Source organism: Manis javanica, chromosome 15 (assembly GCF_040802235.1).
Source record: "Manis javanica isolate MJ-LG chromosome 15, MJ_LKY, whole genome shotgun sequence".
Taxonomy (NCBI): Eukaryota; Metazoa; Chordata; class Mammalia; order Pholidota; family Manidae; genus Manis; species Manis javanica.
Genome location: NC_133170.1, coordinates 83,217,759 through 83,245,641, shown reverse-complemented (window position 1 = coordinate 83,245,641; position 27,883 = coordinate 83,217,759). Strand labels below are relative to the sequence as shown.

General features: G+C 44.0%; 1 protein-coding gene across 2 annotated transcripts; it reads right to left on the bottom strand.

Annotated features, from left to right (window-relative positions):
• Positions 1–27,669, bottom strand: RNF185 (ring finger protein 185). 2 transcript variants are annotated; one of them, XM_017644279.3, is made up of 7 exons: positions 27,513–27,669; positions 13,385–13,608; positions 10,755–10,773; positions 8,977–9,089; positions 7,336–7,390; positions 4,086–4,203; positions 1–2,464 (listed from the first exon to the last, which is right to left on the bottom strand). In XM_017644279.3, the coding sequence occupies exons 2-7, from the start codon at positions 13,558–13,560 to the stop codon at positions 2,367–2,369; spliced, it is 579 nt and encodes a 192-aa protein (XP_017499768.3). In that variant the 5' UTR covers positions 13,561–13,608; positions 27,513–27,669; the 3' UTR covers positions 1–2,366. The 2 variants fall into 2 exon arrangements, with proteins under 2 accessions (XP_017499768.3, XP_017499769.3); XM_017644280.3 differs by lacking the exon at positions 27,513–27,669 and adding an exon at positions 27,177–27,480.
• Between the last annotated feature and the right edge of the window lie 214 nt (positions 27,670–27,883).

Genomic DNA, 27,883 nt, shown 5'->3' with positions numbered 1-27,883 from the left:
TAATGTAAAACCATTTTTTTAATTCTAAATCAAATCACTTTCACAACAGTGAAAATTAGTGACTGGTCAAGGTGTGCCACATACACAGTGTCATTTTCTGACTGTGGTGGGATCTGGATCTAGTCCACAAAGGTGGCAGGAGTGGGGTGGAGGCCAAGAACATAGAAAACCCACATAAAAGAAAGGAAAACTGCCTTGGTAGAGGGGCAAGATGGTTAGCCTGCAGAGGGGTGGTAGGAAGGGGACTCCTTGTCGGGGCTGGGCCAGCAGTCCCAAGTCAGCTCTCTGCCCCAGCTCCTGGTAGAGGGTGAGTGGGGGCCTGTAAGGTTCAAAATCAATGGGCACATAGCCAACCTGGCTTTGTTAAAAGGTTCCTGGAAGGAGCTTTGCTGGTGGAGCTCTCCTGGCCCACTTCATTTTGTTAGAGTCCAAGTGGGATCATTTTCCTAATCCATAACCTTTTTACTGGAAACCTATTTCCAGTGGGCCCATTTACTGAAGTCCTCTCTCTCACCACTAGGTGGAGCACTGCAATGAGATATCCCATCAATCCTCTCCAACTGAGAAACTCCAGGGGCCCCTCCAACTTTGGGGATTCCAGGTGTTAAAAAAAAGCACTCTTGAGTGCGTGCCCCAAGAATGTTTAAAATGCATCAGTGACACTAAAGCTGGTGGCTTATTCCTACCAAGTGGATTCGGCAAATGACCACCTATTCAATACTTATATTTTTCTGTTTAAACACTGAACTCTGGCATTGACAGGTTCTAAGAGAAAGGGGTGGGGGCTGCGGAGAGGGGAGGAGGGCTTCCCTCATATTCCTCAAGGTCTTGGTTTCCGCACACTGCGCAGAGCCATATCTGTAGAAGAGCCCTAGGTGGCGCTTTCTACCACTTGCTTATTGCTTGGGATGAGGGATGAGCCAGGAGCAGTGGTGGGCTGGTGAAGAGAGGCCCCTAGAAGAAGCCCGTCTCCTTTCACTCTTTGGGTCTCCTGGAAGCAGGTGGATTTCTAGGAAGCGGTCTGACTGGCAGGACAAGAACCATTCCCTAAGTGAACTGTCCTGCTGCCTGGCACCATACTCGCTCCATGAGATTTGTATGAAAACGCTTGCAAAGTTGAAAAACATGTAGGGCTTGGGAAGAATGATTTTCCTTGGAAATCTGCTGGGGAAGACTTCCACAGGGAGAGCACATCACATCGAGGCTTCCGAGGCCCTGGTGCCTGGCTTCACAAATTATCAGGCATTGCCTGCTCCAGAGTTGCATGCTTCCCTGGTTTTAGCACACATACGAGAAGTTTTCAGGGGAATCCATCCAGCCATACCAAAATCAGGGTCACATGTGGGTCTCCCCACTCCCTGCCACTTCATAAAGGGTAATTTGGCTTCCGAGGTGGGTAGTCTTCAACATGCAATCAGGCTGCCTTGACAAAGCCCCTGGTCACCTCTGGGCGGGTCTGGGAGGGGATGCCCCAGAGTTTTTGCAGCCTTGGGGACAGGGCTGACTGGGTGTTCCTGCATCAGTACTCCAGATCCCACTGGGGTCCCAACTGCAGGTCTTTCCCGGTACACAGAAGTCAGTTCCAGCTTCAGCAGTAGCATAGGCTATGTGCCCTCTGGCAGAGAGGCAGATGCACACAGTTTTGGGGGAAAAGATGGGAAATCTGTTGAATGAGGCCACATCTCTGGGGATAGCCTACTTGAGGAAACCAGGAGGTCATTCAAGCCACTCTCTGCAGCCAAAGACACTGAGCATGGCCCAGAGCCAATAAAAGATCTTTGGGTCTCTGGTGAATTCATGAAGCAATTACAGCTTCAGCTGCTGCAATTATGGTCTTCATAGGACAGCAATTTCTTGCATTTCTGCTGAGGGGAGAGGAAACTGGGCAGAGCAGCACTGGATGTGGAAGGAGACCCTGTCTAAGGAGCCCCACTGATTTCAGAGGCCACTCACCAAAGCGTATGTAAGGAGATGACAGTTTCCGTAAGTACCATTTGGTTCATCCCTTTGTTTTTGTAGTATTAAACTCAGATGAAATTGTACTGAGTTTCTCTCTTCCTGCCTCTTCCCGGTACAGACCCAGGACCTGCTGAGCTGGGACAGGATTTCATGGTGTAACCCATGGGAGATGACTCAATGCCAAGAACTGAGGTTACAGCAGGGCATGTACAGCAGAGGCCACTCCAGGCTCTTTGACAACTGGTCTCAAGTCCCAAAGCTTCGATGGAGAAGCAGGACTCCTTGATGTGTTACTGACCCCAGTGATTCCAGGGGTCAGGATTAGCCAGGAAGCCGAACATCAAGAGTGGGGGTGGTGTACCATCAGTGCGGAAGCCCTGCCATGGACGCAGGCCAGGAGTCCTGCATTAGGCAATCAGGAGCCAGAACATGATCACCAGGGCCACAAACAGGAAGAGGCGTGACAGGAACTGTTCGTCCACATACTGGGGCGTTCCAGGGACAGCTGGAGAGACAAGAGAGAAGACAGGCTGTCGGAATGCTGCAGCTGTGCATACTGCCCATGTGGGCCAGAAATTGAAAGCATTTATCTTCATCTTCTTAGAACAGAATCCTGCACACTAAGATTTCCAAACCCCAAATAACATCAGGCAAAATGAAATTGAAATTATGAAAATAAGTGAACTAACATAATAATGAGGACTGGGTCTCCAATTTATCCTAACAGGGTTTGGCATGCAGGTACAAACAGAACAGGAAACAGAGGAAATAATAAATTAAATAAAAGCTACTGTTCGTTAAGCACTTTCTGTGTGCTAAGTGTTCTGTACACACATTATTGCTTGGTGGGTATTATTCCCACTCTGTGTAAGAAGAAACTGAAGCACAGGTCTGAGGCGACCTGCTTGCCCAAAATGACAAGGCTCATGAGTTAGTGGCAGAGCCCCACAGTTGTGCTCTCAGCCTCTCTGCGCACAGCCTCCCAAGTCATGGAATCTAGATTCCAGCACTATGAGCCAGGAGGGGTCTGAGAGAGCCCTGCATCGAGAGGAGAGAACTGGTGCCAAGACAGGCACAATGACTTGTGTCCCCATCACACAGCAAACTGTGGGCAGAACTGGGCCTCCTCTCCTCTCTGCTTTGAGAAGAGGGACTATGAAGAGCTCTCTATCTGACTTTGGCGTAAGGAAAATAAGAGAACCTACATCTGGGATGAGCCAAGTAGTACCAAGCCTGAGAAGGGGACACTGTGACTGTGGCATGAGGATAGAGCGATCCACCGTCCAGCCTGGCTATGGAACCCTGTTTACCTGGGGACCCACGGTGAGCCCTGGACCACTGTGGAGTTACCTCCACGGGGCCCTGTCCTCCTTCAGAGCAGAGCAGGCCCTGCCCTGTGGGATCTCCTTCCTCTAAGAATACATGGTAACAGTGGAGAAACCTTGAGGCAGATGAGGCAAGGAGAGCATTCCTAAGATCTCTTGGTCCTGTGCTACTCCCCACTTTGTGCCCTGAGAAATTCACGCAGGCAGGCAGTCAACAAAGACTTATCGATCGCCTGCTATGTGCCAAGCACATGGGGTGGGGGTAGGGACAACTGGGATGACCCTGGCGTAGACTTCTGTTCCTAGAGCATAAGGTCCTGACCAGGAACCATGCATTGTACTCCACATTGGGCCCAGCACACATGAGGCTCCAGTGAATGCAAGCAGAGCTCAACTGACCTTGGCACCTTGGCAGACTCCGTGGTAAGGACCTTGGCCTGGGTGCCACATTGCGATAATGTACAAGGCACCCGCCTTACTCCTCTGCTCTACACTGAATGAAGCTGACACCCTCAAGCTGGCTGGAGAAAGGCAGCAGCAGGTGGCAGACCCAGGTGGGATTCCCAAAGGGCTGGGGTTTGGCATCAGCCCCACGTGTGTCCTGAGGGAAGCTAGCTAGATATGCCAGAGAATGGAGAGGCCCTAATTCCTGGTAGGCTGCCTGGCCCCTCTGTGCCCCCAAAGTGGTCAAGTGGGGGGTACATGTGCAAGACGAGGCTTTTCCTCAGTTGGGCATCATTTATACTTCTGCCGAATTCCAAGGTGCCTTCAAGCAGGACTACCAGGGAACTAGGGTCTTACCTGGAGGAGGACGCCCATCATTTATGTTGAATGCTGTGGCAAATATCCCAAAGGGAAATGCCCCAATTCCAAAAGACATCTGGAAGCCACCATCTCCAAATCCAAATCCTTGAAATCCCTATGTGGAAGAAATGCAATTAAGATGACGACCAAGCAGATTTCTCCTGCACCTGTCAAACACATCACCTTACATGTGGCACCTGCCCCTCCTTCTCACCCTGTGCCACCTGTTTTCATTGGAAAACATTTCTTCTTCCTGCCCAGACCCCAAGGCAGAGGAACCCTGGTGGCCCCTCTGCCCTTCCAGTTTTCAAGGAGCTGTGAATGACAGAAAGGACTGACTCTGACCCAAAGTAAAACACTGCTGACACAAGTCAGGATTCTGAAGAGCTCCCGGTTCTTTCCCAGAGTCCCACACTAGCCAGTAAAATTTTCTACATGATTTTAATAGCAAAATTGGCAATAACCCCTATGCCCAATTATAAGGGAATGTCAGAACAAACTATACATTATCAGTAATAGCAAAAAACTGGAACCCTAATTAACCAACAATGAAGGTCATGATCAAAATCTTGATACATGCTCTCAAAGGACCATTACACTGACTATATAGCAAAACAGAAAAACTCTTGTGACAAAATTATCACACAAAACTGAACACTATGATCACAAGTATGACAATATGTAGATACGTAGACAAGATATAGATAACTACTTTTCCTCAAAATTTTAACATTTTACAAAAAATTTTTAAAACTTTCAAACACCTTAGTTTTTTTTCTGATTACAGAAGTAATTGTAAGAAATTAACACATTATAGGAATAATTGCTTAGTCGCCCTCCATTTCACAGCCCCTCCCCGACAATAACCACTGTCAGCAGTTTGGTGTATCATCTCAGCTTTTCCACCTGAACACATTCTACACTGCATCATCTTTCACATGAAAAGATTCAGTAGGAATCATAATATTGTAAATATGTAACTCCCATTTTCTAAGTGCTAACTCTGTGCTAGGCACTGAGTTAAAATACCTGAATTGCATTTACTTCTTACTTCAGCACCACCCACATTTTAGATGATCAAACTGAGATTCAGAGAGGTGAAATAACTTGACCAAGGTCACACACAGTTGATAAAAGGTAGAGTTTGACTCTAAAACTAGATCAATATGAGCCTAAAACCTATACTCTTAATTGTGCACATTTTACTAAAAATATTTCTACTCCTCTGCATCCCCAGGTAGATCTTTAGAATAAATGATTTAAAAATATGAGAAGAAAAATTATTGGGGGAACTGCTTCCACAAAGAGCTGACTGGCTTTCATTTGTCAGTCATTTGCAAGTCACAGAAGTGTGGGCTCCCCTATACCATACTGAGCAGCCTGGCATCTAGCACTATACTTCCTGCTGGGCAGCACTACCTATAAAAGCCTAACAGCTGATTTAATAAGAGGACAAACCTACAGGGAGGAAAACAACTAGTTTTCATCTCCTCAGTGCAGAAATGCCTCCTACTCAGACGCAGCATGGTTCAATCCGAGGGCTCTTGGGACTGAGGCTGCCTTACCCAGGAAGGTGCAATTGTTTCATCAGGAACCACCACTTCGTTCAGTGCAATCCTGAGGACTGACCCTCTGGTCTGCCTTCTAGCAACATCTATTCCATCCCCTAAATTCTCACATTTGGTGGGTTTATTTTCTTGGGACAGAATATGCAAAAAGCATCACTGGCAGCTATAGGTGCTTGTAACTGTAAGAGGTATGTACCGCAGCCACTGAAGCCAGGGCCTCTGGCTTCCTGGGGCTTCTGATTCCTGGGTTCGGAGCTAATGCTCTGTTGGGAAACAGAGCCCAGGAAGGCTAAAGTGGTGTCACCTGGTAGTCAAGAGCAGAGACTTCAAAAACCAGACAGATAAGAGTTTTGGCTCTGTCTTTGTGGCCCTGGACAAGTCACTTCACCTATCTGGTTCTCACTTTACTCTCCTATTAAATGGACTGATGTGAGGTTTAGATAAGCTCAAGTGTATGAAGCTGTAACCTATAGTTTTTTGCATGTAATTATCATTCAACAAATGTTAATTGCTATTATTATTAAGGATAATCTGCAGAAGAGACCCTCAATTTCTATCACCATGTCTAACTCAATAATTCTACTCCTGGGAATATTAAGGAAATGCCATAATGACAATAAAAAAGAGGTATGTGCCAAGAGGGTCACTGTAGCATTCACAACAGCAAAATCTGGAGGAAACGGAAAGGTCCTTCAATGAGGAAAACAAATTATAGTGCATTAAAATTCAATGAAATAAATAGCAGCTTTTAGAAATAATAAAGAGGACAGACACTACAGGGCATCATGGAAAATACAGTAAAAATTAAATTTTAAAGTAGCAAACAATGGTGATGGCTACAAAAAAATACATATACACAAGCACACAGATGAAGAAGAGATGGGGAAATGAAAATATATTTGTTCTGGAATTCTAGTAGTGTGTGTAAATTTCTGCTTTAAAAATTTAGTATTTTAGCAAGAAGAAAATGTTAACATTAATGTCTGATTTGAATGTGCAAATTTTTTAACTGGTAATTCTACTAAGAATTTATCCTAGTAAAAAAACCATGAACTTGCTTAAAAATTTGGAAGTTCATCAGAGTACTTTTAAGATGGAAAAAATAAAAGGAAAAAGCTAAACGTCCAACTAAGGATTATATTAATTATGCTAAATCCACGCAACTGAACACTAAACAGCCTTCAAATAAAATGTTATTGATGTGTAAAATCTCAAGAATATTGTTGAAAGTGCCCCCCTCTCTGAGAAAGGGCAGGAATCTTTGCCACACTCACTGATACATCAACAGTGCCTAGAATAATGTCCAGCATACAGAAAGCACTTAATATAGAATGAATGTAATTTTAAAAGTTACAGGAGTCAAGTACTGTAAAAAACTGTTATGTATACACACACATCTATATGTATCTATACATGCACATACCTATAACATACATGCACATAGATGTATAAAATTTGTGTGCATATATGGTTATGAAAAACAGAAAAGGCAATTGACCAAAATTTGGTTTCCAGTGATTATCTCTGAATGGTGTGATTTAGTGACTTTATCCCCTCTTTTCTTTTCGGTATTTTACAATTTTTCCTTTACTTTTAAGGGAGAGAAAGTAAAGGGCCAAGATGGAAACTTCTTAAACTATGGGCTCATTTCTAGAGGCTTCTCCTAGAATGCGCCTCACCCCTCTGTTCTCCGGCTCAGGCCTCTGTCCTTGAGGACGGGGAGGGGTCTTCTCTCTGAAAAAGAAACATTGTAAAATTAAGTCTATTGTCTATAGCAGCTTACTACAATGATGGACAGTGATTGCAATGGGGTTGGGGGGGACTTGATAATATGGCTGAATGTTGAAACCACAATGTTGCTCATACGAAACCTTCATAAGACTGTATATCAATGATACCTTAATTTAAAAAAAATTAAGTCTATTGACAAAATGTTTTGAGCTGTTCCCAAAATGGAATAGGGAACTCTTCACCAACAGGGTCAGGGCTATGGTGCCCAGGCATGAAGTTGCACCAAATTAAATCAAATCCTAACTCTTCAATCTACTTGCAGTTGTTTTTCCCAACTGTATAGAATACCAGGGAGAAAATCAGCCTATTGTAAGATGCTCATCAGATTGCACTACAGCCTGCTTGTCTCACAGAGAGCCTGGCCCAGACTGGTTATGAACTCCAGCCAGACACCTTCCCGGACCAGTGTGATGTCAGGGTCACAGATGTTACAAATCCCATATCCAAACTGAGAATGGCACGTCAGCAAAGAAGGCTGAGATTCAGGGTCTCTCTGAGCTGCCCCCATTAACTTCAGCTTTACCTCCCAATACTCTTGGGCAAGTACTCTATTCTTTTTGCCTCTGGGTCTTAGTCCCTTCCATCACTCATCCCACAAATACTGGACTGAGGGCCTGTTACCCATCAGGCACTAGGTAGGATGCTACCAGTACTAAGACAGATGACAGACCCTACTCTGGAGCTGTTCATGGTTTAAATGGGGCTACAACCAATCATAGTGCAGTGCGAGAAGGGACTTCTTTAAGAGAGGTATCAACATGTGGGGTGGGAACACAGATGAGAACGACTAATTAAGGGAAGAAGGGCCACTTCAAAGAGGCGGTAACCTTAGGGCTGCTCATTAAAGATGGGTAGAAGTTAGAGGAGTGGTAGGAGGTTGAGCAGGACTGAGAAAGGCAGAAAAGGCAGAGGGAAAATAAGTACAAAGGCTCATGAGAGTGAAAGGGTAAGATCCTTTAAGGAAGTTCAGCCTGTTTGGTTACAGGGAATGCTGGGGTGAGCGGGAAATGGTAAGAGATGCTGCCGGGAGTGTTTGTGGTGTGGTGTGGTGTGTGTATGCTCCAGACCATGAAGGGCTCTCAGAGCTTGTGTTTATAGAAAAGACCAACCCATACATCTATCTCTAGGAATCTCAAACTCCACAGAGCTTCCCAGACCCCTGTTCTCTTCTCCCCCGCACATTACACATCACCACTGCAGTGCCTCCCCTCCCTGTAGATTCTGCTGGATACCTGGCTTCCCAGGCTGCTCCTCCACAGCAGTTTGCACATTTGCAACTGTGGTATCTCCTGTGCTGTCCAGCACTGCCTGCCTGCTGGCACATGCTCAGTGGGTATCCGTATTACAGCCCAGCAAGTGGCAACTTGGCCCACCCCCCTCCTGGGTAACTCCCATCTGGATCCCAACTGCCTCAAAATTGCACTAAGGGTGGGGTAAGGGGCGTGCTGAATTCAAGTTAATTCATATGGGGTGGGGTGGGGTGGGGCGGGGCGGGGAGTGTGTGTGTGAAAGGTGCCCCGAGGGCTCACCTGGGGTCCTGCTGGCCAGTACTGCCCCTGCCATAGAGTGGAATGACCTTGTCTCGGCTGATGCCAGCTTTGCAAACTGGACACACCTGTCTGTTAGGTCTGGTCTCCAACCACTGCAAGCAGGACAGAAAAACGCATGAATGGTGAGGTGCAAGCCCACCACAGAGCAGTCAGTCAGAGCAAGCGGGACAGCACAGAGCAGAGACCTCACACTGGAAACAGAAGCACGAGCAGAGAACACCTCAAGGAACGCAACTCTGGTCCTGCTCCTGGCACTCAATAAATATTTACTAGTGGTGAAATCAAAACTGCCTTTAAATACCATCATAATTAAAGAGGCTGCTTCGTGCTTTGTTGTCTCCAGGGGCTTCCAGTAACATAGCAGGAAGGAAGTACAAGCCCAGAGCTGGGTCACAGGGTCTCTGACAGAACCGGCCTCAGTTTAGGCTGTGGTTCGGGTGTAACGGACTCTAAATCCCTACCTTCCCTGACACATCAATTGTATTACCCTGGCAGTCAAATTTTTCTGTGACTTCTCATTTTTACAGCATTTCCTCAACAGCTTTGTATCCCAGACATCAGCATTTGGGCATAAGCTGACCATTTTCTGGTGATTTACTATGTGCTAAAGGATATATTTCTTTCATTATCTAAACTTGCTTAGTGTTTTTCATGTACTTTCATTGATTTTTGCATTCAACATTTCTTTCAAAGTTAAAAACACAAGAATCCTGTTTTGGGTTTCCAGGCCCATTTACTTAAATTAAAAATATTCTGTTTAACTTTCTATATACCCAATAATGTTACTGGTAGTATCTTTGTAGACATTAAATAATATATATATATATATATTTTCTCAACATTTACAAAAAAATTGCATCTTTAGACCCAATGATATGAAGTTTATTATATAAATGTGAATCTAGGGCCAAGAAGGCAGCATTTAATGATTTTATATCCTATTTTATCTTACTGTCAAAAGCTCCAAAACTTGTGTTACGTATTCTTTGTGAATTTATTGCAGACCTGTTGCTACAGTAGACATGTTGCTACCAGGTCACACGGGGGTCAGAATGCATGGCCCCCTCTTGCATCCCCTACTTCTTTGTCCCATCCAGCTTCTGAGGCTCCGGCAGTTTGGAACTTCCGTCCTTCCTCACATTCCTCAGCCATCTACTAGTGTAGGGCTCTACTGCCAACAACCAGGGAGAGAGCTCATAGTGATTATTCACAGCCAGTTGTGAATGCCAGACCCTGCTCTGTCTCACCAAGCAGGCGCCTGTCTTGGGTCTTGGTGAATACTTACTGCTTTTCACAATAATCTAAAGCTGGGAAAACAGACTTTTCCCCCTTTCACAAAAGCTCTGTTGAAACCAAAAATGTTGCCCCCTTCCTAATGTTTTCAAGACCTTTAAGGCTAAAGGGAGGGGAGTTGATATGACAGGAGGTACTCTTTAGAGAGGCACAATCTCAAACATAAAAATCTATTATCAAATCCAACCCAATTTAGAAATGAGGAATCGAGACCCAGAGAGCCGTTGGCTTGTCAAGGCCACAAGGCTATGCGTTGGAGTCAGGACCATCTCAGTACCACACTGACCTCTTTTTTCATCAAGGACCTGTCGGTGGGTAGGTGTAAAAAGTGGGTTGGGGGGAAAGCAAGCAAATGAGCCCACAAGGAGGGGAGATTGCAGCTTCTGACAGGAGTCTCCTGAGACTAGGGCTGTCTTGTGCAACCACAGCTGATGAAAGACAAAGTAAAATGAAATGCATCTTACCTGATGTAAACACGGCCAACTGCCAGAGTCCCCAGGGCAACCAGTCATCCACAAGAAAGAGAAAGAGGGAAAGGAAGAAAAATGCTTTCATTAGCAGAAACACTGATGGGTGAGGTGGGTGCAGCAAACCGAGTGAACAGGATCAAACTGTGGGGCACAGCAGCCCCACAAAGGGTCTGTGGGGATCCCTGGTGTCAGAAATTAGGTAAGACTGGGCTAAAATTACAAGAAAAACAAGGCAATGGAGACAAGACCCCAGTCTCCACCCTGGGGATCCCACTACTTGTGAAGACCCCCAGGTCCCAGGCCATCCCAGCCCCAGCCCCTCCACAAGTCCACCTTTGAGGAGTGAGGCCTCTGAAGGAATCCAATTAAGCTAGGGCCCCTCACGGGGCACTCTCGTGCACACATGAGCGTGCACGCATGCATTTTAGACTCAGTTCCAGTGGGTTCATAGCCTCTTCATACTCACAGGGAATGTGTGGCTCTAGATCTAGTTTAATGAAATCTTTGGGCTGTCCTCACCCTTGAAAGTTCTGCTGGCAAGAACTCACTTAAAAAAGCTCAAGTCTACTGTAAAAACATCTTTAAGTAATGGAAAGGATAGGGATGCTGCTTAGCAGAAAGCACTACCTTCAGCTTAGTGAGTTACACTACAATGGTTGCTGCCCACTCTTTCATTTTTCAAACGAGGAAACCATACTCAGAAACATGAGATGACTTGCCTACAGCACCAGGACTAAAAAGTCTCCTCATATCCAGTTTATCGTTCCATCTGTCACCCAGCACTGGGTACAAAAAAATGACATTTACAGAATTGAAGGAAAAGTTATTTTAACTCCAGATTTTTTACTTTTCTTTCTCTCTTGATTCATTCGTTCAACTAACAAATATCCATGGCATACCTACTATGTGCCAGGACAGTGGAAAATGTGTAAAATGAACATGGTTTCTGTCCCTCACATAACATGTCTCCTGTAGCTGAGTAAAATTTGCACTTAAAAGGATAATTCCTTTTCCAATTCTTGAACCACAGTTTAGCCTCACAATCCAGACACACAATCTCCCTGGACATAACGGACACCTGATATCTGACTCTAATATTAACCTTGCAATGCCATTCCAAACTGAGCCAACGACACCCCATCATGGCAGATCTCCATGGGCAACTTCCCTCAAAGGCTGTGGGGGAGATGTGGAGGTGACTTTCCCTCAAGAGAAAGTTCAGAATTATAACGAAGATGGTAATTATTCCCATTTATTAAGCAACTACTGTGTGCCAGGCTGTGGCTGAATAGCTTTTCATTTGTTAATGTCACATTAACTTATAAGCAAGTTCAATTATCTCCCTTTTACAGATGAGGATACTGAGGCATAGAGAAGCTAGATTTGCCCAGGGACAAGCCACTATGTCTGCAAGCGCTTGTTTCATTTTAAAGTTTGTGTTCCTTCCAATGGAACCCTGACTTAATTCTTAATTTTGTCACTCATTTAAAGTCCTGGTTTCATAGTACCTCGGAGTACCTTTAATTTTTAGGAGAGGGCTGATGACAACAGTTTCTGCATAAAACTTAATGATCAGGACAAGGGCTTCCAGAACAAAACTCTATGTTCCATTCTACTAATTCATCAATAGATGTATATTTTTCACTGTTACCAACTCAAACTCCTAGAAATATCGCTTCAATGATCCTTCCTTCATACCACTTCCTTGCTCAAAAGTACTCAGCAGCTCTATGTCCTACTCAGTCAAATCTCGGGTTGACAATCTGTCTCAACCCTCCCTCAACCATTCTTGTTTCCTAACAATCCCCAGCCCCCCAGGAGGCTATTTGAGGTACACAGTAACCTCAGGGTCTCAGATGAACCCAATAATGCATATGCCTGTCCCCAGAAACTGCCTACATTGGGGTGGCACATCCTTTTCACCTTACTTGGCATTCTCATCCTTTTAGTTACCCAATTCATCCTTCAAGGCCCAGCTCAAAATCAAGAGAAAAAAATATAAAATGTCGAAATTCACCCAGAATCTCAAAACAAGGAGGGGCTTTGCAAATACAGAGGCTGGAATGGACCCTGACTCTGCCACTTCACTTTGATGTTCATAAAATACAGTAATAATTATTAGGATCATAGCTCACACACAGTATTTACTGTATGCTATGTGTCCTTCTAAGCTCTTTACATATTTTGAGTCATTTAATGATCATCAACAATCCTATAAAATGAGTCAGTGTGTGTGCAAGCCCCTTGCCCGAGGTCATCCAGTAGGGAAGTGGCAGAGTCGGGATTTGCAACAAGGCAGTATGGCTCCAGAGCCCTCGCTCATAGTAACTGTACCATATTGCCTCCTGCCTCGGACAGCAAGTGGCACATAGTAACTACGCACTATATGGGTGAGTGTTAGTACTTTATAGGTGGGGACAGAGCCCAGAGAGGGGACAGGATGTGCCCAAGGTCACGAGCTCATCAACAGCATAGCTAGGATGAGAACCCAAGTCTCCTACCTCTTGGGCCTGAGTGCATCAGGACCCAAAGTGGGTGGGAAACTTTCTGCTCCACAGCTGACCAGAGCCACAGGCTCTCTTATCTGGCAGTGTGTTGTTTGGGGTGGTGGCAGGGGTACTGACCAGAAAAGGTGGCCGCACAGGCTGATGACGGCATCCTTGGCTGTGTCCAGGCAAATGTTGCACTCGAAGGTGCTGTCCTGTCCTCCACTCTCACCTGCGCCATTGCTGCTGCCGCTGGGCCCCCCTGCGCTGGAGTTCTCAGGGGATGCAGAGGCTGAGGGCCCCTTGCTCGCCATCCTCGGCTGTCAGCAAACTCTGAGTCAAGATTCTCCCCCAGGAAAATCCTAAAAGGCAAAGAGTCCTTGATTGCCTATTTCTGTAGTCCAGCCTCCATGCCAATGCACCCACCTTATCTCAGCTCCAAAGTTCAGTTTGTGAACGAACCCCTGAGCAGACACTGCAGAGGATGACAGTCACAAGCACAACCCAGACAGCAATGCGTCAGAAGCTCTCATGAACGTGGCCCAGAATGTGCCACACAAATACACAAAGCCCTCCAGATGGCCCTCCAGAGGAACTAGGACCCCATCTCACTTGTCTTGACGTTCTCCCAGGATAATAACCACTCCAGGTGATAAATACATGTTCAATCAAATTGTACATTCACAGGCCATCTTCTAACTCTGGACTGCCTCTACACTAGTAGGTGAATCTGCTCAGGTCAGAAAGTTTGACTGGTATATACCAGAATATAAAGAAAATCCCATAAGAAGAACCAGAAAGGTCAACTGGTCCAGTATCTTCCACACTGCAATCTTTTACATTCCCACTTCTGCAAGGTTCAAATACCATCTACCTTATTTGTCTAAATCAATATTTTAGCTTCAATACACTTAAAGAGGAGGCTTATGTCACTGCTGTAAGTTGGAAACCAGTATTAGTTTACCATTAAGTGAAAGATAAATATAAATATAATGACAGAAATGCTGTTTATCCTGATACCACCTGAAATCATCTGGTTCACTCATACAGTGCTTTGGGCAAACCCGATCTGGTCCAGTCTCTTTGGGAAACCGTAGCTTGACTAACTGCTAGTCTGCTAACTAACTAATGTGGAGCTGAGACTTGGACTCATGACACCCAGTTTGTTTTCAAACCACTGTATGGCCACAGACCAAGCTGGCCACCAGATGCTGGGAGACACACTGTTCACACCACCTCCAAACAAAGAACTTACCAAAAGTTGATAAGGAGGACAAGACCAACACCAAGGACACTCAGAAATTCTGGGTGCAGATTAAGAATCTGTCAAGAGCCTGATATGCCCACCCTCACCATCTCATGAATTCCAAGAAAGAAATGCTGGCTGGCTGGCTACTGTAGTCAGAGAATGAGAAGCTTGGGTGCTGCTTCAGGCAAGCCTCCAGCTTTCCAGGTGGCTTTGGGAACCTCCCTTCTCCTCCCTGGGACACAGTGTTCTCATCTGTAAACTGAGGCACTGGACCACCTGATCTCCCCAGTTGTCCTCTTCCAGCTCTTAAGATTGTGTCACTCCAGGTCATCTCACCCATTCTTTCCAAAGCAGGAGGCCCCACCGTAAGTCTGGGACTCACCACTGGAGCACCAGAAGACAACCCTGATTTCAGCTTCCGAGGTATGAGGAGATAAGGACCAAAAAGCCAGTTTTCTCAGACTAAGAATCCTTCCTACACACCGATCACTGGGGATTCTGGACTCATGCACATCCCACACTACAACAGCAGCTCAGCGCCTCAAGCAGGGAGAGGAAGCCAGCTCACTGACACTTTTTCACTCAGTTACATCATTTTACATAATGTCCCAGAAGGGCAGCTGGCTGCTGGCAGCACCAGTGCCCTGCTGGCCTCAGCTCCAAGACTTTCCCCCTGACCTAGTGCCGCCTCCTCTCCACACGTCTAGCCTCTTCCTTAGGATCGATCCAGCTTCTGAGGACTACGTTACGGCCTTTCCTCATCATTCTAGCTCAAGTATTTGACATGTGTGTTTCTTTACTGTGTGTACAGATGTGGAAAGCAGCCATTAAGTCAAGTTCACCGATCAATCTCAATGACAATATCCTGGTATGATGCAATGGGAAGTATGCATCACCAACAATGAAGCACTCTTAAAACACCGAGTCTAATCAATTCTCCAAAATGAATTACCTGTTTACAGAAATATGGGGCACAGATGCATATGTTAAGCTACTCCAGGAAGATGCAATTGACTAATACAGAATGGGGAACATTTTGTAAGGCAAATATCCCAAGGTCACCAAAAAAATAGCACGGGTGGGGACACAGTTATAGATTGAAACTTTGAGACACACCAACCACCGGCAGGGTGCGGATTTTACTGATGACAGATTCAAACCAACTGTAAAAAGACATTTGTGAGATGACTGACAAAAATTAGATTTAGACTGGATACCAGCTGATATTAAGAATTATTATTAGTTTTTCTCAGTATAACAGCATCATGTAATGTCTTTAAATTTTTTCCATCAGCTAGAAATATGCACTAAGTATGTATATAAAGGAATAATAAGATGTTTGGGATTTGTTCAAAAAAACTCCAAGGGGAAAAGAGAAAGTGGAGAGAAGAGATGAAATAACAGGGAAGCTGATGGTTAGAGCTGGATGATGAATGGGGGTTCACTGCACTAGTTTATTTTTGTGTGTACTTCTGAATTTTCATAATAAAAGGTATTTTTTTTAAAGGTCAGGCTGCAGTAGAGTATGTATATGAGCTTATTTGGTTAAAAGTAAATAAAGTATATAAACGAGTGTGTATATTTATATTTTTATCCTGTTTTAATGTTTTATGACAAGCAGGTATTACTTTTACAATTAAATTTTAAAAGAAGGAAATTGTAAAATGTATGTATAATGTAATACTGGTTATAACAATAATGAATATAAATATTAGAAAATGTCTTAAAAATGTGGCGGAAGATACCCAACTGTTCATAGTGATTATCTCTCTATTGGTAGGGGCTTAGAGGTAACTGTGACTTACACTAAGTTCTCCCCATTTATAAAACTGGCATTTTCACATGTATTAATTTTGAAATCAGATAAAAGAGTGACAGAACATTTTTTTAAAAATCTCTCCAATGTCCAATTTTCCCTAATCCTGAAAGGTACTGAGTTCAAGTCCTGCCTCTACAACTGAAGAACCATGTGTTTTCTGGATAACTACCTTGGTGGTTTAAATCTCTTTTCTCATGAAAAGTGAGGGTTTCATGCCTTCTATAGGGCTTCTAAGGTGGTCCTATGAGGTATCAGTGACCTGGAGGGGCCACCAAGTTGGAGGAGGCTGGTGCTGCTGGGGCACATACACACCACTCACTCTGGACACAACAAGGCCCCGCATGGCACATACACTCTTGCACAAAGGCATAAGAGGACAGTCAGGGTCAAGGTAGGTGTCAAGTAGGAGTGATCAGAGGGCAGTAACAAGTCAGTTTAGAGTCCGCAGGGAGTAGCAGCCTTGCAGGAGGCCAGTCATTGGGACAGGCCTGCATGTCCCAGGCAACTCTAGGCAGGCCACATCACTCTCATGCTAATTCTTAGTAGACTGATCACGTGGTCCCTGTGGGCTCTAGCACCTCATACTGATAGGCACTCAAATACCTGCTGAGTGAGTGGGTGCAAGCATGCGTGACTGGTTTTGGTCAACTCCCAGGCCAACTGCTCCCAAACCTCTTTGCAACATATCCTGGGCCCCAGAGCTGCACACCCATCCCTGGGGCCTTCTCTCTTCACCTCCTCCCTACTGTCATGCATAGGAACCTCACCACACCAGAGCAGCACAGCAGAGGTAAAGCACCCTCCCGTGGAGTCTGTCTACTGAGCACCTGCAGAGAGCAACTGAATGTGGCCATAACCTCACGGACCAAGCAGGAGTGGAACAGAGGCTCAGAGGACAGAGGGCCCTGGTTGGCTCAGGAACTGGACAGACTAAAAGGGAAGTAGGCTCTGAGCACGCCTGAACTGCCATCCTACTAAAATTCCCTCCTGGTCCCTTTAGGGTGTATGGACTTGGACCTAGTGATAAAGCAACCTAGCTGTGGCTGGTTCTGTGCCCCTGACTCTATCCTGACCATTCTTTCCTCCTGATCTGAATCCACATTCTAGTTTTCAAAGCACATTCACAACTATTCCCACTTCTGACCTCACTACATTTTACAGATGAGGCCATCAAGTCAGGGAGGTTAGAGGATTTTCCCAAGGCCAGGCCATCCTACAGGGCCAAATTCAGACTTTCCAACACAACACCAGCACTCATTTCACTCTTACATGTTGCCCCTTTAACATGCAGCTTTACAAAATTAAATACCTGGTCTTTGTTTTCCCTCAAACTCATCGTGCAATGCTTTAACTTTTGTGTTCTTTGACATGAGGGCACAGCAAAGTCACTACTCATCCATGTATGCACTCAACCAACAGACCTCCAATGCCAACTACAACTGCGGCCTGGGGGAACCAACTGGAGCTGGGGTGGTGGGGGGAGGTCACAAAGAAGAGCAAGGCCGATTTGAGGCTCTGAGTCTATAAGGAGAGCAAGGGAAGACACATGACTGATTATAAGAATTCTTAACAAGGGTTTCCATCAAACTTGTTTCTTTTCCTAAACAAGAAACTCCCCCAGGGATCTGGTTCCTAGACTCCCTCAGTGATTTAAATGAGATTCAGACCTGGATAGGACCCAAGAACCTGAATTTTTAAATAAGTGACTCCAACTTCCACTCCAGATGATTCTGTGATGAAGAGTTTTGGAAACCCAGTTCACAAACAGGGGACAACTCCACCAAAACACAGAGCAATACAGCACAGCAGAGTTGGGAGGGACAGTAACCCCAGGACCTGTCCTTCAGAATACACAACTCCCAGCTACAGTCCACAGGGACTACGAAGAGGTCGGATAAACTTGGGGCGGGGGGTTGGAGGAGAAGTCTGCTGAAATCTCCCAGCACCTGGCCCATCCGACAGACCTGCCCATGTAAGAAACATGGGTAGTTCCAAAAAACATTCTTAAATTTGAGATGAACATGGAGGCACATGTGGTGCTAGGCCTAAGGCAGATTTGCAATGCGTAAGGACCCCTTAGGAACACAGAGCCTGGAAGACGAAGTAGACTGACCAGCATCCTCATTCCCGTTACCTTACAGAGCTGGCCTGGCCCACCTCACAGGAACCAAGCAGGGGAGAGGAGGCAAGACTTACCTGTCCCTGCAGGGACCACCAGGGAACGATTTCACAAAGGAATTTCTTCCTAGTATTCTTATGTTCAGTTCCCAGGTTCTAGAGAACTGCAGATATTTATAATCTGCCTTCTATGCCCTTTAACTCTAAGAATTCCTGGACGAGGGTGTATAGAAGAGGTATTGAGAAGTGTAAATCCTAGTTATGAAGATGGCAAATTTGGGTGATAAATAACTGACATTATCCAAGAGGGAACCTAGCAGAGCTCTGTTCCTATGACCAAATACTTGTTCATACGGACACTTTCTGCCAGGAAAATTGTGTCTTGCCTGAGCCTGTCTGCACTGTTCACTAGGCTGCAGCTGGACATGTAGGCAGAGATGGGACCCACATTCCGAGAATATCTACATCACAGTCACTCACAGAAGGCTGAAGTGGGATGAAATCTGAGTAAGATGACTGGAACTTGGAATACACAGAAACCAGGCTCTAAAATTTTAGAGTCTAAATGGAGTTTAGAGCCCTAGGCTAGCTCAGAGACCTGGCTTTCAAATACAGGACCAAGGGCATAAATGGCCTTTTAGGTCAAGGATGCTGAGAAGACTGGCCTCCTTTCCTTGGGGCTGCACTGGCTTTTTTCTCTGCCACCCTCTAATCTCCCTGTCTATTCCAATCAACCCCTCTTCAACCTCCCAAAATTTACTAAAGATCCTATTTGTCAGGCATTCAGGATAGAGCGGGTTTCAGTCTAACGGGCAACACAGAGAAGTAAACCAACAAGGCAGCCCAGTGAGCTGAGTGCAGACAGAGGGGTGTACAGAGTGCATGAGGGCAGGGCACGCTGGGGAGGACGGAGACACCGCACACGGGACAAGGAGACAACTGCCTGTGCCAAGTTCAGTGTGGCTGGAGCCCAGGGCACATATGGGAGTGGTAGGGCAGAAAGGGCTGGGACTGAGACAGGAACAAAGGCCTTAAGGCCCTTGTGCTCTTCATATTTGAGTGGGGACCCAAGGGTCAGCTCTTCCTACTTTTTCACATTTTCTTCCACTGTTTCTGACCTGAAAGCATCTAAAAGGCTGCCTTTTGTCATCTCTGATTTAACTATCTTAAAACGTTCCTTAACTTTTTACGGACTTTTGTCCTTAAAAACTAGCTTGGCAAAGAGGAATTTGATGGCTTTGGGTTCAAATCTCAGCTCTGCCACTTATTCTGTGACTTCAGACACTATTTTCTCTATAAGCCTTTGTTTTACTCACATGTCCTTTACTCACAATTGTAGGGACTAAAGAGAGAAAACAGTTTCTGGCACACAGTTAAGTGATCAAGAAAGGTCAGCTCTCCCTGCAGCGTAAGGTCTCTCACGGAGTATACCGGAGGCGTATTGTTCCCGCAGTCGGCAGGTACTGGCTGATTTGCTGAATGAGTCACAACTTCTCTTTTTGAATGAGTAACGTTCACTGAAGGCATAATAGGTGAAACATCAGAACTATGTACGAGGAAATCAAGAATGGGACACACTTAGTTTGATCCAGGAAAGATCAGATTTCCCCCAAAAGTGTTAAAATCAGGAGGCACTTGTTATATTTATCATCATCATGAATAACATGAGCTAATACTCTCCTCAGATTTTAAAATGAATTATCTTGTTTAATCTTTACAGCTGTTTTTGAGATAAATACTACTATATCATCATTAGCATCCCCTGGGATGTTAGATTAAGGATCAGAGTAGTTAGGTCACTTGTCCATGGTCACAGAGCCCGTCAGAGGCAAGGCTTCCCAACTACCAAGCCAATGTACTTAACAGACAATACCTCAGTGATCTGTTTGTGTCTCTTCAAGCCCAGAAACAGCTTCCAGGTGTCTTACTCAGCACAGGGCTAGGCACCTCAACAACACCTCATTAATTTGTATGGGTTGATGAATCTGATGGCAGTGAGTACTTAGAATTGTAAAACTCAATTATCAATTTACCCAACTGATGTGGAAAATCAATATCCTAAAAGAATAAGACATTCTTCAGTGATGTTTTTCAGAAAGAAATGGAAATGTTACATAAATGTTTTTAAAGTAATTAAAAAAAAATAGTGCCCCACACTCTTATTAAACAAGTGAAAAAAAAAAAATATCAGGGCTCTTCAGAAAAAGGTTCAGGTTTTCCCAAACTGGTACACATCTCTATTAGAGATAATACTGTTCACACAGAGAACTAATTATTATTGCTGAACTCTGGTTAGACACCTTCTAGAGCCACAAGCACAGTAACTGATACAGAGTAAATGTTTGATAAACGTGCATGAATGAATGATGGGATTTGCCAATTTCAATCAAAACCAATATAATTGGGCAAAATATTGCATTAAAAAAAAGATTTTCAAACTGGGGAGATCCTAATTAAAGGCTGTGGATTCCTAGTATAATTATAATACAGTGAAAAGAACAATCTGGAGCCAGAGTGTTCTGCCACTCACAAAACCAGAGTCCTCACCTGCAAATGGGATAACTGTGTCTATCCTTCCTTTGTTTTCAGAAAAGTTTTAAAAATAAGAGTTTTGCTTTTGTTTTCAGGCAGTCAGTAAACCGTTATTAATTCAGATTCTATAAAATCTCATTCTAAGATTGAGCTAAAGACCCCTAAAATATTCTGAAGGTAAAGTATAAAAAGAAAATAAATAGACTTGCCTAGATTTAACCAATGAAAGAGAAACTGTTTTAAGAGTTTAATAACATCCAGCATATACCTGACAAAACAATGATCTCACTTCTTTTAATAGGTGGTCCTGAGGAGAACCATCAGGAGAGCGTAAGATAGACCAATAAATAATAAAATCAAAATGACATTTTGAATAATCTATAATACTGACTTTTACAAATCAGCCTTGTGTCCCCAGCCACCTGACATTAATTGTCAGTGCAGTTTGGGAAACATTTAGAGAATGTCAAGAAGTAGACTCAATGACAAAAATAAATCGGATGAAGTTCTGGTTCCTGCCCTCAAAGAGTTCATGATTCCGGTCAGAATTGAACTGCTATTTTTTTTAAAAGCACCTCCCACTGAGAAATGCCACTGCAGGGATATAGTGTTAAGAAAGTGATTTTTCTGGGCTTTTGCCCAGGATCCACTGGCATATTCAGAGAGCCCCCCATCTTTAAAAAGTCCTGCCATGCCAACACCACGAGGCCCTTCTGAGGAGCAGTTGGGAGCATAGATATTAAACAGTCAGTGCCACAAAGGTTACCAAGGGAGTCAGCCTGCTGACTGATCCCAGGGTGGAATGGCCAGCCAGTCTCCTACGCCATTTCCACAGAAGCAGGCATGGCCTACTGCTTCTGATCTCTGCAAAGAAGGTGAAAGGAGACGAGGGCACCACCACTCAGTGGTGCTTTGCTCCTACTGCCCAATGAAATAGACAGCCCATGTCATCCCCAGCTGACGTGAATGAAGGACAGAATAGTAAAGTCCACAGTAGCCATGCAGCAATTAGGGCCATCTCTGAAAACCTTAATCCAGAAGCCACTCGGTAGGCTTCTTCCTTACTTTTGAAATTACACTTCTTGTAATGATTTCTTGAAAAGGACACCAAAAGCACAGGCAACAAAAAACATCAGGAAAGTTAAACATTTTTGTTCATCAAAAGATTCTATCAACAGAGTAAAAGGGCTACTCATAGAATTTGAGAAAGTATTTGTGAAGCATCTGAGAGATTAATATCCAGAATATATAGAGAACTCCTAAAACAACAAAAAATCCAATTCAGAAATGGGCAAAGGACTCAGACATTTCTCCAAAAATAAACAAATGGCCATGAACAACATGAAAAGATCCTTAACATAACTAATCAGAGGGAAATGCAAAGCAAAACTACAAGATACCACCTCACACCCATTAGGAGGGCTACTATCAAAGAAACAAAATAACAAGTGTTGGTGAGTGGACAGGGAAATAGGAACCCTTGTGCACTTTTCCTAGTTCTCCTTGTGTACAATGGAGTTATTACTCACACTTAAAAAGGAAGGAAATTCTGACATATGCTACAACATGGTTAAACCTTGAGGATTATGCTAAATGAAACAAGCCAGTCACAAAAAAAGCACTGTAGGATTACACTTACATGAAGTATTTAGAGTAGTCAAAACCATAGGGACAGAAAGTAGAATTGTGGTTGCCAGGGGGTGAGGGGAGGAGGGAATGGGGAATTACTGTATAATGGGTACAGAATTTCACTTTACAAAAGTGAAAAGAGTTCTGGAGGTGGGTGGTGGTGATGGCTGCACAATATGAATGTACTTAGTACTGATGAATTGTACATTTAAAAATGGTTAAGACAGTAAATTTTATGTTCTGTGTATTTCCAATTTAAAAATTGTGGAAAAAAAATCCCTACATTTCTACAAAAGGTTATTTATATTATGATTCCCTTATAAGAAATATCTATAATAGGCAAATTCATAGAGACAAAGTGGATTAGAGGTCACTGGGAGCTAAAATGAGGGGAGAAAGGGAGTTATTACTTAATGGATACAGGGCTTCTGTTTGGGAATAATGGCAATGGTTGCACATCGTGAATGTACTTAATGCCACTGAATTGTACACTTAATATTATTTAAAATGGAAATTCTGTTATGTGTATTTCACCACAAGTTTTAAAAAAAAATTTTCCTCCCACTAAGAACATGCTGAATGCTTGTTATACACATTATATCTACACAATAAGACTTACTGCCTCACTGAATACGTGAATGGTTAAGTGAATGTATTAGAAGTAATGCTTACAGAAGAGATTTGGCAAAAACATGGAGACATTAACAGTAAGATGTTATCAGGAAAAAGCAAGCCACAGAACTATGAACAGTGAATCATTCCAGCCATAAAAAATGTACCCAGTGGGACAGAAATGAGAAGAAAATAAAGCAACTGTTCTAAAGGCTCTCTTTAGATACTGGAGTTAGAGACGATGGGGGTGGGAGGGGAGTGGAGGTTTCTGTATTTTCCAAAATGTCTAGAATGAGCATATTGCTTTCACGATTAAAATTACTTTTTAAAAAAGTACACATTCAAGATGGTCTGGCTACAGCCAAATGCTGTGGGGTCTAGAGAGGAGTGCCGCACTAGTAGTTCCGCCACAAGCAGTTGCCCGAGGGCTATCGCCAGCCCAGAGTGTTCCAAACCACCACTGACTCCTCTCCTCCCTGCCTGTGACCAAACGCCTGAGGAGCCCCCAAATGACAGCATTCCCCAGTGGTCTTACCACATCTTGGATGATACTGAAGTACCCCTTCCACTTGACCATGGCCATCCCAGCTTTGCCTGGTCAGCAGTGGCTGGAGTCAAGACAAGCTCTGATGGTCGGCAGTTTCAAATGGACTATTTGGGGCTTTATCATATCCAAATCCAACTCCATTTAGTCCAGGGAGTTACAGGCACTGCCTCCGATTTCGCAGTTGCCCTCGCTCTGAGTTACGTCAAGGGGCTTCAGGGAATGGGTAAACTCTTTGAATGTTTACATGCAAAATTGTACGCAGTGACAAATAACTCAGTTACAAAATCGTCAAAGGATTTGAATAGACATTTCTCCAAAGATATACAGATGGCCAGTAGACAACATGAAAAGATGTCCGACATCATCAGTCATTAAAGAAATGAAAATAAAAACCACAATGAAATGCTACCACACCCACCTGGATGGATATAATGATGATGATGATGATGATGATGACAATAGGACAGCTACAAATGTTGAAGAGGATGTGAAGAAAACAGAACTCTGATATATTGCTGATGTAAATGCAAAATGGTACAGCTGCTGTGGAAAACAGGCAAGTCCTCAAAATGTTAAACATAGAGTTGCCATATGACCCTGCAATTCCACTCCTAAGTATACACATCTAAAAGAACTGAAAATACGTTCAAACAAAGATGTGTACATGAAATGTTCATAGCAGTATTAGTCATAATAACCAAAAGGCAGAAACAACCTAAATGTCAATCAACTGACAAACAGATAAACAAGATGTGGTATATCCATACAATGGGATATTATTCAGCAGTAAACAGGAACAAAGTAAGTACCGCTATATACTACAACATGGATGAACCTTGAAAACGTTATGCTTAATGAAAGAAGCCAGACACCAAAGGCCACATACTGTATGACTCCAGATTAGTGGTTGCCTGGTGATGGGAAAGGGAGAATAAGGAGTGACTGCTGATGTGGAAAGGGTTTATTTTTGGGGTGGTGAAATATTCTGGAATTAAGAGAGTGGTGATGGCAGCACAACCTTGTGAACATACTAAAACCATTGAATTATACATTTTAAAATGCTGAATTTTGATATGCGCATTCTACTCAAAAAAAAACTTGAAAGACATTCTACAAAATAATTGGCCAGTTCTCTTCAAAAATTTAAGAGTCATGAAAGACAAAAAAGACTGAGAAACTGTTTCAGATATAAGGGACTAAGGAGACTTGTTAACTAACTGCAATGTAGGAAACTGGATGGGATTCTGGAACAGAAAAAAGGACATTAGTAGGACAAGTAGCGAAATGTGAATAAAGTCTACAGATTAGTAGTATTAATGTTAAATTTCTTATTTAGATAATTTTAATATGGTTATGTAAATTATTTCAAAATAAAAGTTTAAAAAATGTACATGATGTAAGGGGTTGGCAAGTTTTTCTGTAAAGCCACACAGTAAATACTTTATAGACTTTGTGGACCATATGGTCTTTTGAGCAATTACTCAACTCTGCTGCCACAGACAATATATAAACTAATGTGTGTGGCTGTTTTCCAATAAAACCTTATTTATGGACACTGGAATTGCATTTTCCTATATTTTTTATGTATCATGAAATATTATTCTTTTGATTTATTCCTCACCATTTAAAAATGTAAAAACCAGCTCACAGGCTATGCAAAAACAGGCAGTAGGGCCAGAGTCAGCCCACAGGCCACAGACTGCAGATTCCTGCTCTAAGTCAGAAATTGCCAATGTGTGTTTCAATTTAAAAAGAAGTGCTTCACATCAATTAAGTTTGACAAAACCAAATTAAACAAGATTAGGTACATTTCTTTACTGCAGGACGTTTCAGTATCTTTAATGATGTACTATACATTGAAAACTCCAAAAAGGGATAATAGTATGTTGTAGCTCTTTCCACTTATTTTTACCACAGAACACTTTTTTCAGAAGCATCTATTCAGACCAGTGGGCTGAAAAATACTATGGAAATGCTGGTTCAGGTACTTTTTAAAAAAGAACTTTTTAGATTGAAAAGTTTTAAAGACACTACCAAATTAAAATCATTTTACCTGGTACTTGGATAACATCTCAATAAGCATTTCACAACTTTCTTTTTTTAATCCTAAGAAACACAAACATGGCAGGAAGACAAACACAGGCTGGAAGTATTGGCTCAAACTCAATCCTTCTGTGGGGGTGGGGGCATGTCAGCAGGATTGGGTCATAATATGGAATCTCTGTTCCATCAGACAATTCTATGAGGTTTTCAAAAAGTGATCTGCTTGGAGTTCTGTAAATCACTAAATAAGGAGCGTTGACATTTGATGAGAAAACTAAAGATACGCTAGAAGCGTTATCTGCAGATAACATGTAAGTGAGGATGAACTAGCAAGCCCACAATCGTACTGGTTTTAAATGCTGAATGGAAAGTCAGCCAACAGACTGCAAAAATACCCTCGGTAGACACAACATCTGAACGACACTGCTGGAGAGAGGATTAAAGGGGGATTTACATCCCAGGGAGAAAAGACTGGCCTGAACAACCTCTAAGGGGCCCTTCACAAGGCGCCCCACCTCTGTGATCAAAAGAGTCCACTGGCTTCTGACCAAACACGAAGTCTTCAGAGGTATTTCCACGTTGTTCTAAGAAATTACACTACAAACCAATACGGTGGGGACCCTGCTTAGTTATTCATTCAGCAAGCATCTATGGAGCCTTATCAGATGGGCCATTCCAAAGTCCTTGAAAAGAAGGATGGTACATAGGACAGACAGGACATTACATAAATTCAGACCCATTGACCTTACTTCTAAGAGATGCAGGCAGAAAAAATAATAGCACCAAAAGTATTCAAAATAACTACTCGGAATCAGACACTTCCAAGTTGGAAAAGATCTCCACTTAATACCTGTATTATCTCTCCTGACAAGTTCACTACCTTTGGGGCAATCCATTCCATTGCTGGTTACCTTTGTATAGCATTAAATTCTTCTGTTAAGTGAAATCTTATCTTCCTGTAGAATCCACCTATTGGTCCTACTTCTGTCTCTTCCAACCCCAAAGATGAAGTGGAAGACTTCCTAACAATTTTTCCAGTTTTTGAAGTTCCCTTCCACTGATCTTTTCTGGGCTCGGTATCGGCTCCAGAGGCTTCCAAGCACAGAATGGGACTCTAGTACTCACAGCAGGAAAGCATTTAAAATCACTGGGCTTCAAACACGAGTATGTAAAGGACCCCGAGGTGTACATTCAAAACGTAGTATCTTTCCCAAGTTCTGGCCAAGATGCTCATCTAGAAGTCTTATTTGAGTCCCGCATTGTAAAGCAATCCCAGGGCATTTCAAATGGTGAGAACCGTATTTTGAGAAACGTTGCTCTAGTTTACAAATGAAGAAACTTGAGGCCCAGCGAAAGGAAGAGATTTTGGCCCCCAGCTTACAATTAGCTGTCGGCGGCGAAGTCGCGAACACGGGTGCCTTCCTCCCAAGTCCGACTCTGTTCACCAAGCTCCCCGGCCTCGAACTCTGCACCCCGGGCAAACTTACTAAAAAGCACCTCCACAGCAGAGAGGAGGCCTCGAGGGGGAGAAGAAAGAGTGAGTCTCTGCCCGGAAAGGAGAGCTCGCAGGAGCCTTTTCCCTTCTCAGAGCCTCAGTTTCCCCAGAAGACCGCAACGCCAGCCCGGCCGCTCTTTCTTCGGCGGCGGGCGGCCCGGGGCAGAGCCGGACTTGTTGTCTCAGCGCCGCTGGGCTCCGGTGTCCCAGCCGTTTACGTACCTGCCTCTGCTCAGCTAACGCCGCTAAGGCTGCCCCAGCCTATCGGTCTGTCGGCGCCGTGCCAGCCCCGCCACCCCGTCAGTCTCTCGGGACAGACCAGTGATCTCTCCTACGCGGACTCCGGTCACCTGACACAGAACCGCCCCCTCCGAGGGACTTCCTGCCATAACCGGAAGAGGTTGGTGCGCTGCGCTGTTCTCCCGTCCAGGTCCGCAGCTGGAAGGTTCCGCCTGCGGGCCGCAAGCCAAGGGCCAAGGGGGCTGTCTGTCCGATTTTTCAGAGAGCATAGGTCTGCGTGGGGAAAGTGCAGATAAACCTGGAACATCTGTGGCACCGGAATGTAAGGATGAAGGGACTCAGAATAATGGCAG